The 18,016-nt window shown below is 39.9% G+C and overlaps 1 protein-coding gene across 3 annotated transcripts in view; it reads left to right on the top strand.

Annotated features, from left to right (window-relative positions):
- The first annotated feature begins 2,765 nt into the window (after positions 1-2,765).
- The window catches only part of UBXN7 (UBX domain protein 7), a 33,679-nt gene continuing 18,428 nt past the window's right edge, over positions 2,766-18,016 (top strand). The window contains exons 1-5 of one of the 3 annotated variants that reach the window (XM_085311966.1): positions 2,766-2,885; positions 6,320-6,467; positions 8,926-8,993; positions 11,638-11,703; positions 14,724-14,836. In XM_085311966.1, the coding sequence (XP_085168092.1) occupies positions 2,813-2,885; positions 6,320-6,467; positions 8,926-8,993; positions 11,638-11,703; positions 14,724-14,836 (468 nt within the window). In that variant the 5' untranslated portion in view covers positions 2,766-2,812. Of the gene's footprint in view, positions 2,886-3,090; positions 3,499-6,319; positions 6,468-7,645; positions 7,739-8,925; positions 8,994-11,637; positions 11,704-14,723; positions 14,837-18,016 lie in introns of those variants that run through there. The other 2 variants (XM_085311964.1, XM_085311965.1) reach the window with 2 other exon arrangements.

Below are 18,016 nucleotides of genomic sequence, written 5' to 3'. Positions count from 1 at the left end.
GTAAATCATTGACTTTTCTTCTCTTGTTGCTGCCTCAACCATTGTGCTGGAAGCCTTTGTTCAATATAGATCTGTTTCTGTGCAGTCCTTAAGTTTCTTTGGTTTGTTTTCTATTCTGCTCATCCAGCCAGTCAAATATAATCATCCATTGATTAAAGTGTCTCTTTAAGGCAGAGGTACTGACTGTTTTCATGCTAGTGATACTTGGCTCTTCCAGTCATGATAAGCATAATAAGTAAATTCTCTGTTTTCAAAACATGGGTGTGGAGAGGTTTGTTCTTGAGCCATTTTATTCTGTTCCAGTTTACAATCAGTTTCTTAAGTCATGTTCATTTTCAACTTGTGCAGATATTTAGTTTTTTATAGTTGTGGACAAAAATCTGTACTGTTACTCAGTTTAGTGTCAATTAACACAAACTTTTGATCACTGATTTTGAGTTTTCAGGGAAAAATTGTAAACAATTAAACGCTTTGGGAAACCTTTCCTCCCCCTTCCCCAGGCCCAGTGTCAGTCAAACACCTTTCCTTACCCCTTCCTGGTTTCAACCTCTCCTATTTTTTGCTGAGAATTCCAGTCCTTAGGTGAAGTAACAAGTGGCCCAGGAGGTTGGGTCACATGTGCATTGGTTTCTATGTGTTACTCTTTGCTTCTTAGCGAGTTTTCCAACACTTGCTTCTTCAGCTTTCTCAGTCTCGCTGTTGCTGTGTGGTGCACTGGTGAGCTGCAGTCCCTCACAGGTGTTCCTCCCCCAGCATGGCTTGCCTGTGGGCTGTGGCCCTTCAGGGATGCCCCTACTCTGGCATGGAATGCCTCCTTCCAAGAGCGAGTCTCTGGAGATCTGCTTAATGTGTCCTCCACATGGAGGACATGCTCCAAAGCATCTCCTCAGGTACCTCCTCTCCTAGAGGCTGCTCCTCTTTATTTAATACATTTGGGCAGAGGCATGGTAGGCTCCTCTGCTTTAAGTTTTGGCTCAATGTGTTGTCCAGTGTCTCAAAGCCAGTTGGAAAGGGTTTTGAATGATGTGGGCAGTTTCCAGTCTCTTCCCACACCAGTCATTCTTGCAGCCAGCTGCTACCATTACCCTGCACTTATTGCCAATAGAACTGTCTTGGTGGATTGACAAGCTTGACTTCTATGGTTCTGACAGTATTTCTGTACCTGTATAAGGGTTTGGGATTTCTGCCTTCTTAACTGCTATATCAATAGTGTTTATATCAGCCACTAGTATTGAAAGAGTCTGAATCTCTGGTATTTTGAGCTGCTGTCCATTCATATGTAAGAAATAATCTTAAACGTATTACAACTTGTGACATTCTAGTTAATTACTGTATTTTCCTCAGATCTTGCCATCATTTTACTCTACTACAGCTGACTCTGGAATTGCTTTTAGAGCCAGGTCCTGGTGTTTGATACATACTCAATGACAGAGCAAGAGAAAAGGGGAGCACGTGTGATCATATGAATAAATATCCAAATGAATGCAGAAGAGGTGAAAGGAATTAAGCTGGAAATGAGAAAAAATGTGTATGTGTATAGGGATATAAATATATGGAGATTTTGTGTGTGTGTACACACACACATACGCACACAGCCTTAGAGTCTCAGTCTTCATTGGAGTTAAACTTTTCTGTTGCTGTCATTGCTTTTGGGGTAGTTCTGTTGTCACAGTACTGTATACTCAGTCATAAGGAAGGAGGAATTTTGTTTTAAAAATGAAGTGTTGTGAGTTTATTAATTCTGCTGAATTACACAGTCCAGCTGAGAGCACGTTTTGACAAGATGCAGTAAGCTCCCCATAGCTCTCAGCACCTGTGCCAGTAATTCAACTTGTTTAAGGGTTATGAGGAGTATTGAGGGTAGAGGGGAGAAAGAGGGGAAGGGTTGAGGGAGAAGCATGTCTTCCTCTTTTCTGCTTAAAAGGAGCCACGTGCAGCTACCTCAGCTGCATGTAAAACCATGTCCTGACATTTGCATTGCCTTATTTAAGAGCAGTTTAACTTTTTTCCTCCACAAGCCATTTTGTACTTTTTTTCCCTTTATAATGTGTGGGTTATGTGGCTCTTCCATATAAAGCTTGCAAAAGGCACTGAACCAATACCAATTAGTAGTTGAATGGAGGGTTTGTTTGTTTGTTTATTTTTTAAGTCATACCCTTTCACAAGCTTAGTTCCTGGTGATCAATAGCAAATGAGCCAGTCTGCAGCTATGGTTCCATCAAAAATGAATATAAAAATTACAGAATGCTATTTCAAATGTTTAAATAGTACCTGGCCATATTCTGTTAGTCATTTATTTGTGGAGGTTGACAGGTTTGAGGATTACTTGTATTTTTCCAACTTACTGAATTTTGTCCTCTTAGTGTAAGAATAATCTCTTACCATTAAAAAAAAAAAAGTGCTATAAGACTTGTGTGTACCTTGGCTGTAAAGGTACTTGGATGCTTTACACACACGCACACACACACCCCGCTCTAGAAAATACATTGTTCTGCATTTTTCACTGTGATGGGGGGGCGAGCTGTGCGGAGCCAGTAAGAGCTGCAGCTGCGTCACCACAGCGGCAGGGCAAGAGCGAGGGCGAGACCGCGCCGGAGAGCGGGCCGCGTCGCCACGGCAACGCCACCCCTCCGTTTTTCTCTTCCTTCCCGGCGCGCAGTGTCCCTGCGGCGGCTCCCAATAAAGCTTGACAGCGCCGTTGAAGGCACCTCCCCGGCGGCGGGGAGAGGAAGGGGGCGCGGGCGAGCGGGCGCCGCGCCTGCGCAGAGCGCGCGGGCAGGCGGCGTGCGTGTTGTTGTGCGGCGGCGACAAGATGGCGGCGCACGGGGGCTCTGCGGGCTCCTCGGCGCTGAAAGGGTTAATCCAGCAGTTCACCGCCATCACGGGTGAGGCACACGGAAGCCGGGGTCCGGCGAGGCCGTCGAAGGCCGGGCCCGCTCCTTGTTTAACGGGCGGCTCCTACTCGTCTTCGTTGCAGCGTCCTCGCCGCCGGGTAGAGGCGGCAGCCCTGGCGGGCCGGAGGCGGGAGGCCGGAGGCCCGGCCCGCTGCAGTGGGGCGGGAGCAGAGGCGCGCGGCGGGAGGTGCTTCCCCCGACTCCACGCTCCTCACGCGGGACGAGGCGGAGCGGTGCTGGCGGGCTGCCTCAGGGGACGTTATTCTCTCTATCCCGGGGAGGCTTGGAGCGCCGGCGGGGCCGGAGTCGGCTGCCCCAGTGTGGAGGAGGGAGGAGGCCGGCGGCACTCGGGCCTGTCAGTGGGGCCCTTGGGGGGCCTGGCCCGTGCCGGTGGCTGTGCCGACGGCGCCGTGCGGCTGAGGCAGGCATCGAGAGCGCGGTGCTTCGGGGGTCTGCTGGGCGGGCTGGCGGCTGCACCAGCTATGGTGGAGTTTCCGTGCTCCCTCTGGCCTGTGCTTTTGCATACAGTGGGTTTTCCCTTCACTTTTGAAAACAAGAGCATAGAGACTCCTTTCAGTTCTTTTCTACACTCCTGATCTTCTAGGTAATAAATTAGAAATACCCTCTCAGTCAGTCAGTCAGTCTTGATATACTGATTCTCTTATTAATATAGTGAAAACAAAATACACTATAGAGATGGAGACTAGACCTTACTGCTAAGTTTACGTTTAAAAAAAATCTCTTAAAGCGTGGTCAGCTTACTGAGAATTTCAGTTTGGGAATGACCTGCTATTGCTGTTACAAGTTCAGTTTACAGTGAATGATAATTCCTACTTTAGCTTGTGTACTTTGTGCACTTGACCCACTTTGCATGCAGTCTGTTTCATTATAATTTCCCCCTTGCTTGTGAGATACCGTATATCAAATACTGAAGGAGTATTTAATAAAATGTTTGTGAGAACATCTTTGTTTTTGAGTTGAAATAAATGAAAAATATTTTTAATTCAGTGGCTTTAACTAGTTAATTTCAGGTTATGTCCCTTTACTCAGACTTTCGTGCACTCAGATCTTGAACAGGAACGTTGAGGATGTTAACTGGTACTCTGTGAATGTACTGGTAGGGTATACTGGGAAATTATTGATCACTCACTTGTCCTTACCAAAGTCATTTAAACCCTTAAAAAAAAAAAAAAAAAAAAAGCTACAGCAAATATATTTCCTTATAGTACATGCCTGTGCTCTCTTTTCTTTTTGTTGAGTTGCTGTTGTTTGTTTGTTTGTTCACTTAAGATATTTGCTAAAAGCTAATCAGGCAAGTTGGGGTGACACCAGTTTGTATGTCCTAACGGTTTTTTCTGTTTATGCAGATGGTTTGTTAAACATAAGAGTACTCATCTTACACTTTCAAAAAGAAAATAAAAACCTGTTGGACTTTATACATCTACTGTTAAAATAGAATTTGGAAGTTCTGTTTTTCAGTTTTAGTAGAATTTAAGGTTATATCTGCAAGTCTCTTCCAGAGCTTGCCTTGTCAATACTGGTACTAAGAAGTGCGCACCCTCAATGGTTTGTATTACCAGCTTTTAACTTTGACTTGTTAGTGTACAAAGTTTCTAATGTTTTTAGGGAGGAGACTAAATAAACATGATTTGACAATTTGATTCTAGAGAATCTAATAAGAAGGAGTGAGGAGCTATAATCCTTGAATACATTTCTCCAGATAGCAGAAAAAATTTTTCTTTGTTGTTCTTACCAAGAAAAGCTATAAAAATCTAGCTCCTGTATATCTTTATCAATGAAATTGTGTGATCTTTTTGCTCTCATATTAATGTTTTTGGTGCTTGTCTTGGCAAGCGGAAAATATTTAGTATTTGTTAAGTTTCAAAACTTCAGTTTATTTAGGAGTGATGAAGAATTTGTACAAACACTTTGAATATTGGTAAATCTTTAGATAATAGAGAGCTTATATCATTTTTCCTCTAGTTCTTGCAAATTAGCGACTTCACATGACTATGAAATTGTAGGGTGATGTGTCTATTCCAAACTATAAAGATATTATTTAATTGCTTCAGTTAAGCTAATATTGAAATGAGCTCCTTAAAATACCAAATAACAATTTGAAGATGTGAGACTTAATACTGTCACTTTTTTTTTTTTTAGATGTCATTAGTTTTTCTTTTGCACATTTTTTTCATCTTGATTAAGGTCTTAAAATACAGATGATTGTCATCAAATCACACTTTTCCTGGCAAACTGTTTTATGAAAACTAGTTCCTTCAAACACTCTGTTTGTCTTTATGATTTAAAGTAATGGAGTAGGTCATTGAGAATTGATTTATCTGCACAGTTTCAAAGTGTATTATCTCTTACTAGATTCTTCAAGCTAGAGCTTCTCGACTCTTTTTTAGAAGATCTCAGAAACATCTAATGAAAGAAAATGAAATGCATTTTGCCCAAACAGATGTTGATTTTGCTTCTCATACTAGGAAGTAAGGTTTCTATAGTGACTTTCAGGGAGCCTTAAACTAGTAAGAATTAGTGCATATCCAAAACTACTCCCAAACTGTTTCAGTTGCATTTTGCTGCTGTTTTGCTCTGCCAGGCTTCACATAAGCTGTTTGGCAGCCGGCCATCTCCAGACATGCTGGAGTAAGCAGCCTGCTAAGGGAATAGGTGGCAGGAGATTCCACAGGTGAGGATGCCTTTGTTAGTTGTGATTTTGAGGTCTTAGGGAGAGAGGCTGACCCTCTGAGTGTGAAGTGACAGTAGGAACAAGTGTTTCATCTTGAGCACCAAGAAAAAGACTGGATTCAGTTGGGCTTAGGAGCTGTTTTAATAATGTTAGTCATTATACAAGTAACTGTATAGACAGATGGTATTTTCTGTTTTCTGCATATTGGCCTTTTTTTCGCCCTCTTTCTTATACTTGCACTTTCCAAACTGAGCTTCTGGTGATTTGCTTTTGCCCTTTAGATGCAGGGGTGCAGTCAATAAAACAGGAAGCCTTTTCTTCTATCTTTAAGTATCTATTATATCTAGATGAGAAGCTTTAGCTACTGATGTAGTGTTCTCTCTGTTAGTTGAGATTTTGGGTTTTTGTATTCCACAACAGAAGTCAAGTTTGGAGTGCCTATTAAGAGTTTGGAAATTTATATCAGAAAAAGATCTGAACTCCAATAAGGAGAAAGAAAAACCACGCTAAACTGCCTCAGATGGCTTCCACTAAATTTTCTGCTTATGGAAACTAGTATCTTGTCAGATATGTGTTTGTCTGATTTCATTGTTGTATTTTAGTGACAGCTGGTGAGCTGTTCTTTCTAAGTACTAGAATGCTTTGAGAGTTGAAGCTTGCTGATCAACTGTTCCCAGCACTTCAAATCAGAATGCTTTCTGAAGAATGCTTTAATTTTTCTTTGGCATCGCAGGTGCCAGTGAAAGCGTGGGAAAACATATGCTTGAAGCATGCAACAACAATCTGGAGATGGCTGTCACTATGTTTCTGGATGGTGGAGGCATAGCAGAGGAGCCTAGCACCAGTTCTGCAGGAGTGTCTGCTGTTCGACCGCATACAGAGTACGTACCCGATGAATGTGTGTATAAATGAGTAGTCTGTGTAAGGAGTTTAATTGTGAAAGGTAAAACAAATATGGCAATGGTCACTTCTCCTAGCCTGCTGTCATTTCACTGTAATACATACATCCTTCTTTGATGATCTTATTTAATTGATTGCTCCAATATTGTTCTTATTAAATAAGTTGTTCTGATAACTGAAGCACAGGAGTTGGAGTCTGGGCAGCTTGCACCTCACTCTTTTCACTGCTAGTTGATTGTGTTATAGTAATGCTTCAGGGTTGGCATCTGGCTGTTTTAAGTGCTTTATAAAAGCAACATGTCATTGTCTTCTGTCCTGTCAATCTTTTTATCTCTTTATGAGTGTTACTTTCTTCATTTTTTTTCTTTTTTTTTTTAATAAAAGTCTCTCTCACATGTACTTCAGAAGTAGTCTCTAGCTTATACATACTGCTTTGGCTGGCAGAGATCAAGACATTAAAGTGGGGACTGGTAGTAAGAGATTCTTACTTTTAAATTGCCTTAGCAATGTTGACTTGTGTTAGTTTGCTAGCTAGAAAGAATTCCATTCTCTTGGTCCTTAAAAGTATAGTTACCTCAGACCTGTTTGTAAGGGTTTTCTTGTGTTTTCTTAAATATAGCTAGATTTGGCACTAAAGGACTAGATCGTGTTAACCAATATAGAGAAATAAGCAACTACCAAATCTGCATCAGTATCTTGCATATCTGTTCCAATGAAGGACAGAGTTCCACATGAGCTTGGCAAGAGAATCTTTCAGTGCTGATTATCTGTTTGGGATAAACAGTATTTTGAGTGGAAGCTGATTGGCATCAGTCACATTCCTTAAGTGTGCTAAATTAAACTTAGCCATGCTTTCATACTTATAAAAACCTTCCATTTCAGGAAAAGAGAACTAACTTTTAAAGAAAATTCTTACCACTCGTACTTCTGAAGCACATGTATGAGTTTAAACAGCTGTTTCAGTACTGACCATTAAAATTGATGTTAATTGCCTTCCTGCTTGAAGCTTTGGCAGGTAATGAAGTTAAAACTCTGTATCTGTAGGTATTAGTGTTCTTATACACAACTTCTGGCACATCAGTGACTTAATATTCAAGTTTTTATTGGAATCCTTTTTTTTATACTTGACACCCTCCAGGTGCTGGTCAGCTTAGTGTTACTTCTAGGAAGAGAGAGACATAAATATGCAAATGCAAAATGGAGAATAACTAGCTTCACAACAGCAATCAAAGATGTGGAGGTTAATAGCAAGGTTAGTGCATCTTGCTGACATTATGAGTTACTTAATGAGTTAACTGACACCTGCATGGCCAAGAGCCACAAACCACATATTTTAAACTTTGGAGAGTTTAATGAAGAGGGCATTTTAGGAGTAGTCCATAGGCAGGATTTAACAGTGCATTTTCCTGGGTGAGCCTATGATCTCCTATTTTTTTGAGCTCCATGGGCTAGGTGACCACACTGAGTATGTGATACTGATTCATAGCCCTTTGTCATTTTATTTCTTATAACCCTGATTTCAGATTATCTAGTAGTCTCTGCAGACATAGCTGAACTGTTGATTATGTGAGGGAGCCCAGCTATGAAAGCAAAGAATAACATGGAGGGAAAAATGTCCATCGTTATTCTAGCTTACTTGTTTGTTTATGATCCATATGGTAGTAGTCTACAAAATGGGAATCTCAACTGTAAAATACAGGTTGTGTGTGTGTGCATATATGTATGTATGTATATATACACACACATACATATGTATGTATGTTAGTTTCCTCTCCTTCTTAGGGTAAGGCTTCAGCTGAAGCTGAATAGTTTACTCTCCTTCAGAAAAACATACTGGAAAATTGGAGAATCCAGAGGAAAACAAGATTTGGAAAAAGTTAACTTTTTCTCAGAGGACATTGTTTTCTTTCCTGTGGAAAACAAAGGGCTGTGAGTGAGAAGTGGAAGGAAGAAGTCTTCCAACAGGAGAAAGCTTTTAATAAGGAGGATAAAAACATATATATTTTTTCCCTTTATGTAAATAATCAGGGGAGGAGGGTTGCCAGAGGATTATTTAACAGCAGAGAAGTTCAAGAAAGTTATGACGGGTAAAAATTCTTTTTCAGTATTGGAAAGATAAAGTTAGATAACTGGATCCCAATCTTTATCATTCCAGTACTGAAACAGAATTTTTGTTGTGTAAACGTTTTCTTTCAAGGCTTTAAAAGGTTATCCATGCAAGATCTTAATTCAGAGTGCACTAAGTCCTGCCTCAGTGCCATGAGTGGGAATAGATGGTCTTTTGAGGATCCTTTTGACCCAAAGTCTCTGATTCTGTGCAACAGTATAGCAGTGTCCTTAGCTGGTTCAAGTTGCAGGAGCCTTTGGAGCACAATGGGGAGTGGTTTACATAGGCTTGGAACATTATCATTTCTCTAATTTTTGTTTCCTCTTTGTTAGGGATGAAGTACGAGCTCCAATTCCTCAAAAACAGGAAATTTTAGTGGAGCCTGAGCCCTTGTTTGGAGGTAAGCCTGTGTTCTTACTCTATTTCTGCATTTTCTTTAAATACCCTGAGATGAGCAAAGTGACAGAATAAAGGTGGAACTCTGAAAATGAAGAAAGCGTTGTATGTATTTTTGTTCTTATTTTTTCCTGCTTCAACTCTATGTCCATGTAACATATTTGCATATTTAGAAATATGCCCATCTTATTGAAAACCTCACGCATTAGAGAAGCTATGTTCCCAGTGGTACCGATTTGCTAATGCTTGTTTTGTGAAACACTGAGGCAACAGTCAGTTAGCTATGCTAAATATATACCAGTGAGTTGTTAGCATTTTTGAGGTTCAGAACTGTGTGATACTGCTGTAAAAGTGTTCAAGGTGGCAGGATAAAAGCTTGAGGTTTGATTGACAAGTGAAAGTTGGTAAGCCAAAGAGGACAAATGCTTGCTTCTCAGAGAAATGGGAGAGTTGGAAAGAAGACCTGAACTATGTGATAGCTCATAATTTTCTCCATTTCTCCTTTAGGAATTTTATTTGCTCTTCGGGCTACATCTTGCAGCTAGTTTTCATGTTTGTTTTATGAAGCTTGTTCTTAACTTTTGCTTTAGAGCTATCTTTTGCTCTAATTAAAGAGGTAATAGAAGTGCTTTTAAATACTTACCTAATACACTGTCTAGTTCTTATCTAATACTCTTAATGCACAAAGTCTCAGGTATTCAATTTCAGACCTTGACTGTAGTGGTCCTTTTACAGCAGCACAGGAGTAGAACTTCTACAGTATGACTGGATTGCCTGGTTCGCTATCCTTTTGTATAGTTCCACATCTATATGGAGATCTAAGGCTTCCTGTAAGGCTTCCTCTGTTTATGATACTGCTCTAGCCTTATGAGGCTCTGTCCTTATGTAGACCAGACTGTTTCTAGCTGTCTGTGTAGCTTTCCCCACATCATCTGGATTTCAAGTACTGCCCTTTTTATCAAAGAAAGGCATGCACATGCTCATCTCTAAGCATCCTCATACCTATAGGAAACATGCTTTTTCTGTTGTTTAATTCCTGTGCTAAAGAAGAGCATGATGTGAAGATTCAGATTTAACCCAGAACTGGCCTTCTGTTGATCTTTTTGCCAATATGAGTGATCTTTCTCCAGTAACAAGCTTAGAGGTGATTCTAGAGTAAGATCCCCTGCTGAGGGTTCTTTGAAGATACCACACCAGCTTGTTTCTCTTGCTTTCTTTGTGGCTCAACAGTTTTTGACAAAGGTCTGCAGAATCCTGTGATTTCAAGAACTTAAGTGCAGGAATATCTATTGACTCTCTTACTTGGTCTTTCTTTACCCGCTTGTCACACATTGATCACAGGCACATTGTCCTTGAGTACCGTACTAAGGCAGTCTGTGGCTCAGTGATGGTTTCCTGGACTTTCTCATCAACTAATGGTAATATTCTCACTAAGGCCACTTCTGTTGCTCCTTTCAGCTCTAGCCTCAAGTGGGAGATATTCCGGTTTCTGGGTTTCACAGCGTCACATAAGAACGTTCACATTAGCTTGGGCCTTTTCCAGTTCAGGAGATGACCCTATCCATCCACCAAACCCATCTTGCCCCACAGTGGATATCTGCAAAACATGTGCCTGGACTGCTGTGAAAATCTTAATCAGCACAGGACCATAGCTCAGCCTGGGAAGGCAAATGTTGCTTTTTCTGAAGTTGACTTTCCAAGCTGCAGTTTAAGTTGCTTTGAAGTTGGCTCTAGTGAGTTTTGCTTGTGGCGAAGCATTCAGAGGAGAAAGGGATTTTACTTACAGGCATTAGAGGTGTTGCAGGAGTTAGAAGCATTTCACACAGGCATGTCCTTCTTCCAGTTTTACTTTAATTTATCTTGATACTCTGGACTCGAGAAGAATGCAATAAGCAAAAATTGCACTCATTATTTTTGCCGTTAGTGTGGAGTAAGATGAAAGATGCTGCATGCAATATAGTGCAAAACCAGAAAGATCTCTTAAGTTTTGGAGGTACTTGCTTTCTGAGCTGTGCATAGGTCATTCTTTCTCACACTAAATAAATTTTTCTTATTATGAGTTTCCAGTGCATCTATGTTGCATTTCTCTTGCTCTAACGTATTTAATATTGATCAAGCCTTGTAACAATTAAGGCTTGCAGGTACTATTTATTTTTTTTTCAATTAGTAGAAATTCGGAAGAGCAGTTGGAATAAGTTTTGGTAGACAATTTTGGTTTGGGCCCTAAAAACAGCAGTTGTACTGTATAACAGGACTTAAGTCAAAGTCGTTAGTTGGAAGTGGCAGAGGCCTTTTAGGTTCTATGCACATTACTGCCTGGGCTACTGTCTCTACTCAGCTGCAGTTAATTTGTTCTGAAGATTTCTTGCAGATAATGATACTTGGATCTAGTGGAAGAGCCTTCGTGTTGCCAACCCAGCCAACTTTTTGGCACAGGATCTAGATGAGAGATCAGATAAGAACAGAAATGCATTGTAGGTAAAAACAAATGTGTTTCTGTTAACTAGGAAAACTTTGAGGTGCGTGATGAGCCCATGAGAGAGAGCTAACTTTAAACTTCATTTATCATTGACTTATATTTTGCTTCTGTGTAAGATTTGCTAGAGGGAGGAAAATGATTGTTGACATACTTTTTCTTTTTTTTTAAGCTCCTAAAAGACGTAGACCTGCCCGTTCAATATTTGATGGCTTTCGAGATTTCCAAACAGAAACCAGTAAGTATGTGCAGATCAGTATGTTAGAAGTTATGTTTTTTTTTTAAAGCAACTATGGTTGTGAAATAGTTTTCACTGTTGGCTGTGGTGGGTTTCAGTCATTAAATGGTTTTAAATTGCCTACTGTATAGCAGGAGTTATTTTGGAATAACATTATTGGCTGCTTGTTGTGGTACCAGTACTGTGCCACATGTTTGTGATTCAGTTAAGGTTTGTTTTTTATTCTGGGGGAAGTCTTAGATTTTTCTAGAATGGCCAGGGAAAGCACTAAGCAGTGGACATACAAAGCAGATATTGAAGATGCTGGTCCAAACACTTGCATGTATTAGCATAAGTGAAACCATATGCATGTTCTGTCTGATCTGGTCTGGCGAATACTTTCTTGGTAAAACTTGTTCTCAAAACCCACTTTTTTTCTACTCTGGAGGAAATTGAAAAAAGAGAAGACTCTAAAGCTAGTGTAGGAGTTAAGTTAATCAGTTGAATTTTTCTTGGAGGGCCAGTGGTGTTTCTGGTACTTAGGTTAGTTTTGAGTAGGCCTGGAGCTTTTTCCTTGACAGCACACAAGATTCTCATGAATTTAATTGGTTTACCGCTATCTATTCATTCATATGCAGAATCTCCAAATGACAAAGCTTTGGCTATTATTTAAACCATTAAGTCTCATAGAAGATGATTTTGTGACAGATAAAGACCAACTATACCATTGCTGAGTTACAGTGGTTATGCAGTTGTTATCACTGATACCTAGGTACAGTAGTTGTTACCTACTGTACCTCTGTTACCTAGAGTGTTCAAGGTCACAGAATTACAGAGTGGGTAAGGTTGGAAGGGACCTCTGGAAATCAGCTAGTCTAATCCCCCTGCTCAAGCAGGGTCACCTACAGCATGTTAGACAGGGTTGTATCCAGGTGGGCTTTGAATATTTCCAGAGAAGGAGACTCCACAACCTCTCTGGGCAACCTCTTCCAGTGCTCTGTCACTCTTACAGTGAAGACATTCCTCCTTATATGCTGGCGGAACTTCCTGTGATTCAGTTTTTGTCCATTGCCTCTTGTCCTGTCACATGGGACAACTGAAAAGAGTTTGTCCCCATCCCCTTGACACCCTCCCTTCAGGTACTCATAGACATTGATAAGATCCCCCCTCAGTCTTCTCTTCCCCAGGCTAAAGAGGCCCAGCTCTTGCAGCTCTTCCTCATGGGGCAGATGCTCCAGCCCTCTTATCATCTTCATAGCACTATGTAGGACTCTCTCCAGTAGCTCCATGTCTCTGTTGTACTGGGGAGTCCAGAACGGGATGCAGTACTCGAGATGAGGCCTCACCAGGGCTGAGTGAGGAGCATCACCTGCTCAGCATCTGAGCTGAGCAGGGCAGGATCACCTCCCTCGACCTGCTGGTAACACTCTTCCTAATGCACTGCAGGAGACTATTGGCCTTCCTGGCCACAAAGGCACATTGCTGGCTTATAGTCAACTTGTCATCCACCAGCACTCCCAGGTCCTTCTCTGCAGAGCTGCTTTCTAGCAGGTCAGCCCCCAGCTGATCTAATCTGTAACCACAGATCGGGTTCCCGTGTAGTTAGGTAATGTTTAGATGCCAAACCAAAAATTAGTGCTTATAGTTTGTGTGTTTCCCTAACAGATTTTGTCAGGATTTTCTAGTAATAAACTGGTTAAATAATAAAGACTGATGTGTAAATTAAAATACACAGTTTAGACAATTACCATATCCTTAACCTTTTTTCATGATCTACACTCTGTTATAAGACATTTGGAGATGTGCAAAATGTAAAACCATGGTGAAGTTTTACCATACAGCATTATAAAGTTTTATAATAAAACTTCATAGGTGAATGTTGCTGTCTGACTATCTCTCAAAAAGTGTTCGTGGTCGTAAAAGTCCGGATTATTTCCTTGTTCCCAGGCTGGGAACACAAGGATGCTTTTTTTTTCCCCATGGCACCCAATATCTATTGAAAAATGGTTCATACACTGTGATCATTGTCAGCTGTTAAACTATGAAAAAGCTTTTGTGTCATGTAATGGTTATTGCTCATTTTAACTGACTTGGATGCATAAAACGCACTTCATCACTACGTTTGTAGGTAAGCAATTGTTGTAATTTACCTCTATTTTATATAGTCATGTTTATGTAGGAATGTGTTCTGTAACATTTTGAATGGAAGTTGTACTTTCATTGCTTAACAGAAACAGAAGCTCAAAATCACAGAATGACAGAGTGGTTGAGGTTGGAAGGGACTCTGGAGATCATCTAGTCCAAGCCCCCTGCCCAAGCATGGTCACCTAGAGCATGTTAGACAGGATCGTGTCCAGGGCGGGGGTTGAATATCTCAGTGGAAGGAGACTCCATAAACTCCAGTGCTCTGTCACTCTCACAGTAAAAAAGTTCTTTCTTATATTCAGATGGAGCTTCTTGTGTTTCAGTTTGTGAAAATACAGTACTTAATGTAAGCAGGTCTGAAAACCTGTTGACCAATGAGAGATGGTGGTATCCTGAGTCAACTGTGGGAAGATTAGATATTAAGTACACACTTCTAAAGATTACTTCTTTACATGAAGTAAATATTTTTGTTTATTTTAGGGAATTGCCTAAAGTCCAGAAGATAGAAAGACCAATATAGAAATATTCTGAGTAATGCTATGATGTTACAATCTAACTCTAGGTTTCCCCTTTTGAAAGTGTCACTGAGGAAAAGTCAATTGTTTTCTTTGTTCATTTGTATTCAAGTACTGGTATATGACCACCTCCACTGATGCTTATATTTGATAAGAAAATCTGTTTTAGAAGTGAAATAAATTCTTGGTGCTTGAGAGAAATGAGACAAGCAGGGTCCCTAAATAAAGGAGTCTGGTATTATTAGCAAGTCATTTTGTTCATTGTGGTCCAACCTTATGACTCTAGTCCTGAAGTTTTGTGTATATGGATATAGCCAATAATAAATCTGTCTTTGAGTATTTTGTCTTAATTCCTCTTCCTTTCCCCTTGGGGCTGTGCAGTTCGACAGGAACAGGAGCTACGAAATGGAGGGGCCGTTGATAAGAAACTCACTACTCTGGCAGACCTCTTCAGGCCTCCCATTGATCTGATGCACAAAGGCAGCTTTGAAACGGTAGGTCTGTAATTTTGCTGAAGTTACTTACTAATGACTGTGTACAGAGTGAAAGCCCTGTATTAAGCATTGGCTGATGGATCTGTTTATAGAATGATTGTGTAGTAAGTTACAAGGAACCATGTAATGATAAATACTTGTCTGATGCACTGCATGTTGATTGTGATGACTTGGGAAAGATTTAACTAAAGATGATGGACACCTGTATATTTAAACATCAGTGTGGTTAATTGCACTTGATCAAAGACATGTTCAAAATGGAAAAATTGTGCTACTTGAAGTGTGTGTGTAAAGCACGGTATAGAAATAGCTGAAGTAAAACTGCTTTTGATAAGTGAGGAAGTACGTTATAAGGAGTAGCATGGTTTGTAGCACAGCCCTGCTAAGAAGCTCTCAGAGAGAGCTATGCTGACATGGCTAAACAGTTTCTGATAGCTGACCTAGTACAGATATCTATCTGTGCATCACTTTATACGTACATGAATTTTATTTTCAGTAGAGATCTTGAACAAAATCACAGTGGTTATCTTTTTCATCTGGTAGCGATGGATAAAATATCCAAGAGATTATCTCCCTAAGAAAGGCACTATTAACTTTGAATAATTTCAGGTGTCATCTTTTCTATCTGTGTAGGCATTTGTGAGTCTAGTCTTAAATTATGATTTGGATCCGGTGACCTAACTCATGATCAGAGATTATACAAATCAATATATCTTTTCAGTTTTTAGTCTATAACTTCCAGATATTCTTACTTTAGAACTTGAAACAAGTACTGAAATTTCACCTGATCTACTGCAGGTAGTTAAATATTAGAGATGATTTTCTGAGAATGCAAACTAATGCTCAAAGGGCACGCAACAGATGCTGCAAACGATGCTGGAGATCTGAGTCCATGAGCTGAACAAAAGTATTATCTAGTCCCAGGAATGACTCCTTTTTTGTGCAGAGTTTAGTAAAGTTGATTCTATAAATAGTTGCTTCTAACGTCGTGCTCACACAGTAGAGCACCACTGGAGAACTTCTGCGGAAATAATACCTTTATTGAATCTTCAGCTGCCCTCCTGTTGGCCTCATCTCTCTGTTTCGCAAATCACCAATGATTAGCTGGCTTGTCTCTAACTCCAGTGTTCTGACAGTGCCTTCCATATATTTACTTTCCTAACAAAATTCTAGGTTTGAAAGGATGCTGACAGAGAATAGCGATGTCCCCCGAAAAACTCAGTTACTTGCAAACATAAACAAACTTGAGTCTTAACAGGAAAATGCAAAAAGTTATGGTTTCATTTTAGCTCTGTAATTCTAGCTTTTAAGAATAGATGAGAATTAACTTTTATTGAAGAGACATTTTCAAGTGTTGAATGAGCATTGATTTTTAATTTATAATCCAGCAATGAATAGTGTGCTTTGCATACATTACAACTTAGGATCATTATACTTGTAAAGCTAAGTATATGTTTAACTTAATTACACTGTGGAAAGTGAGATGTGGAAAAATTTTAAGGCAGAAAATCTGTAAAAGATTTTATCTTAATCGTGCAGGTCTTTTGAACATGATGGTTGAGCCACTGGATATTAGTTATTATTAGTTAGTAGCTAGTAGGCTTGTGGAATGGTGCCACATAAACCATGTGTGGCACATGACTGATATGCTAGCAAGATGTTATCCAAAACTATCCTTTTTCTCTTGCTAGACAATTTCAGAGAAACTTTCAGAGCCTAAATATGCAGTGTCACCAGAAAGTCTGTATTTGATGAGTGTTATGTGACTTCATAATTAGGCTGTTACTGTCTGCAAAGACTCTGAACAGTCAGTTGAGATTGTACAAGGAATTTTAACTGGAGTTTCCTGATGGTAATATTGAGCTTCAGTGTAGTATTAAGCTTCATGGTTGTTATCTCATTAATGTAGAATCTTCTAGGAATGAATCACTGGAGCAGCACACCAAACTGAAGATTCAGAAGTAACAGTTCTTCTTGTAATAAAGAACATGGTTTTGTTCTAGTGTCAAAAAATTGCTTTCAAGAACTGTAGGTGTTTGTCTTTTCATGCTTATGTTGTGAGATGTGATTTAACTCCTGGAGAATACGTATCAGAATGACATAGGTTAGTGCCTTTCCATTTTGGCAAGCAGATAGCTCTGGTGCATCCAGTTTTACACTTAAGAGTCACTAGATTTTCAGTACTACTTCAAATTACATGTCATGTTACCAAATCTCAAATCTTGGGTTTATATGAAGTTTCTTCATTTTACAAGCTAAATGTTCTGTCGCTGCTCTCTGCTTTACAGCTGAGTGTGAATTCTTTCTTTATGTGTAGCAAGCAGTAATAGTTTAAAAGTGAACCTAGTCTTTATACTGCAGTTATGCTATTATCTTTGCATAAGGTACTTCTGTACTGGCCATTTGTATAAATACAATCTCTAAATGCACCACTGGCCCAGGAATGGCTGGTTGATGAAAGAACGTGTGTGCCCTGTTCTTCTGTGCTGATCCAGGCAAGAAGTGCAAGTCTAGCACAGACAGAGTATCCGCTGTTCAAAAGTAGACCTCTTGCTCTGACTTCCTGTAACTGCTGTCTTCCAAACTGAACTATGCTTGACTAGCGAATGTCTAGAAGGTCATAAGATGCTGGCTTCACTTCCTTGTTCTCTCTGTTTACCATAACAAGCAATGCATTTCAACAAAGCTGAGTAAAGAAGAGCCACCACAAAGATTTCCTTTTGTTTAAGGAGGATAACCTCTAGGGAAAGGCTAAAAATTACATTCTAGTTTTTTTTTTTTTCCTGGAGTGGGACTCCTTGGTATAGGAATGATACAGCTGAAGAGGAGATGGAACAGAAATTTGTAAATCGTGCATGTTGCAGAAAAGTCAAATGAGAGAAAAAGATGTGTTATTTATGTGAGTACAGGAGCTTGAGGTTATCCAGTAAAAGCCAGTAGCAAGCGTTAAATGAGACTTCTTTCACGTGTTGTCTAATCAGATTGTTGTTTTGTTACAGTACTAAAAAAAAATGTGAATGGCTAAAAAGAAGAAAGAAAAATTTACGAGAGTTGTGTTTAATAAACACTACCTCTATCTCTGGAAATTCTCACCCTGCTGATTGCTGAAAGTTTGAACAGGAATGCTTGCAGGGAATGGTTGTTGACTTCCCATTTTCTTGTGTTCTTTGATAAGTGTTT

Source organism: Rhea americana, unplaced genomic scaffold (genome assembly GCF_003343005.1).
Source record: "Rhea americana isolate MKP2758 unplaced genomic scaffold, rheAme1 scaffold_352, whole genome shotgun sequence".
In the NCBI taxonomy this organism is placed as follows: domain Eukaryota; kingdom Metazoa; phylum Chordata; class Aves; order Rheiformes; family Rheidae; genus Rhea; species Rhea americana.
The sequence above is the reverse complement of the archived record's forward strand: the minus strand, read 5'-3'. Positions and strand labels throughout refer to the sequence as shown.